This window comes from Polistes canadensis, unplaced genomic scaffold (assembly GCF_001313835.1).
Source record: "Polistes canadensis isolate GaletaPanama2010 unplaced genomic scaffold, ASM131383v1 scaffold_2905, whole genome shotgun sequence".
Lineage (NCBI taxonomy): Eukaryota > Metazoa > Arthropoda > Insecta > Hymenoptera > Vespidae > Polistes > Polistes canadensis.
Window position 1 is genome coordinate 1 of NW_014572441.1, and position 1,307 is coordinate 1,307.

General features: G+C 28.9%; 1 protein-coding gene across 1 annotated transcript; it reads right to left on the minus strand.

The window, feature by feature from the left end:
* Positions 1-315: 315 nt before the first annotated feature.
* On the minus strand, positions 316-1,183 carry LOC106792954 (paxillin-like). Its single transcript, XM_014759484.1, has 3 exons — positions 1,115-1,183; positions 745-975; positions 316-529 (listed from the first exon to the last, which is right to left on the minus strand). The coding sequence occupies exons 1-3, from the start codon at positions 1,181-1,183 to the stop codon at positions 416-418; spliced, it is 414 nt and encodes a 137-aa protein (XP_014614970.1). The 3' UTR covers positions 316-415.
* Between the last annotated feature and the right edge of the window lie 124 nt (positions 1,184-1,307).

A 1,307-nucleotide genomic window follows, 5' to 3' on the forward strand; every position in this document is an offset into this window, starting at 1 on the left:
AAAAAAAAAAAAAAAAAAAAAAAAAAAAAAAAAAAAAAAAAAAAATATAGAACATCTAGCACGATAAAAAGTTCGCGCGTATGCGTGTACATGTGTGTTTTTTGTGTGATAAACAAACAAAAAATATATATATACATATATATTATCTGCTCATCGTTCAATAACATATTTGTCATCTGTGAAAAATTAAAGAAAAAAGAATTTTGGCTCTGCATTTCTCGAGCCAACGAGATATAAATATGGATTAATCAAACATCTGTAACGAGGGGTTGGGTTTCGGGTAAGGTGGGGTGAAAGGGGGAAATAATAGACATCTTCTATAAGAAAATAGAATAGTAATAATCAACGACTGTGAAGTGAGAACATCGAAAAATCATTTCTTTTTGTTGTTTGTTGTTGTTATTTTTTTTTTTATTTAGGCCGTCTCTTCCTCCTCATCTTCTTCCTCATCAACTCCAACACATTTTGGACAGACTGGTTTTCCTTCCATTGCGTAGAAAGATTTCCCGGAAACCGGATTCTTGCAATCCTGTAATTGTTAATATTTAAAACACACAAGGATAACATATAAACAAATTTTCGAAAAATTATCGATTCGTCCCCAAATAGATAAACTCTGCAAATTGTGAATTTCCTGTTAAAAGTCAACGCATTATTGTGTGTCTTTCTTGTATATATTAATTAAAAATAATTAATTATTATTATTATTATTATTATTAACAAAATATGTCTGATAAAACCTACTCTGCAAACGAAACAATCCGGATGCCATTGACTGTTCAAAGCGGAAATATAATTTTCTATGATAGCACGATTGCAACCACCGCATTTTGGTGCAAACATGTCGAAGAAATCTTCCCGACAATATGGCTTTCCGTCACGTTCGTGAAAACCTTCCTCGCCGAATTGCTTGCCGCACTGGGCACAGAAGAAATGTTCCGTGTGCCAAGTTTTCTCCAAAGCGGTAACGCATTTCTACAAAAAAAAAATATACAACAAAAAAATAAAGAAAAATATATACTTTTTATTATTATATCTTGCTTTTTCTTTTTTTTTTTTTTTTAAATAATTTATTACATATTTTTTTCTCTCATTATATTATTACCCTTCGTACATTATTTAAATAACAATCTTTAACATGAGACTGATTACATAAAATGGATTGTTTTTCAACTACCCCCATCTCGTGTGATCGAATAAAAAATAATAATTATTTATTATTATTTAAAAAAAAATAAAAATAAAAAAGAACAAATTACGTGAACGCTACAAAATAATTAATTTTTCTTTTCCTTTCTTTAAAAAAA

Excerpts from the sequence above, each read along its gene's own strand:
- LOC106792954 (XM_014759484.1), bottom strand. The coding sequence starts at position 1,183 with ATGGGGGTAGTTGAAAAACAATCCATTTTATGTAATCAGTCTCATGTT. Across the intron at positions 976-1,114 it reads AAGATTGTTATTTAAATAAT|AAATGCGTTACCGCTTTGGA; the intron begins GTACGAAGGGTA and ends TTTTTTTTGTAG. Across the intron at positions 530-744 it reads CGGATTGTTTCGTTTGCAGA|GATTGCAAGAATCCGGTTTC; the intron begins GTAGGTTTTATC and ends TAACAATTACAG.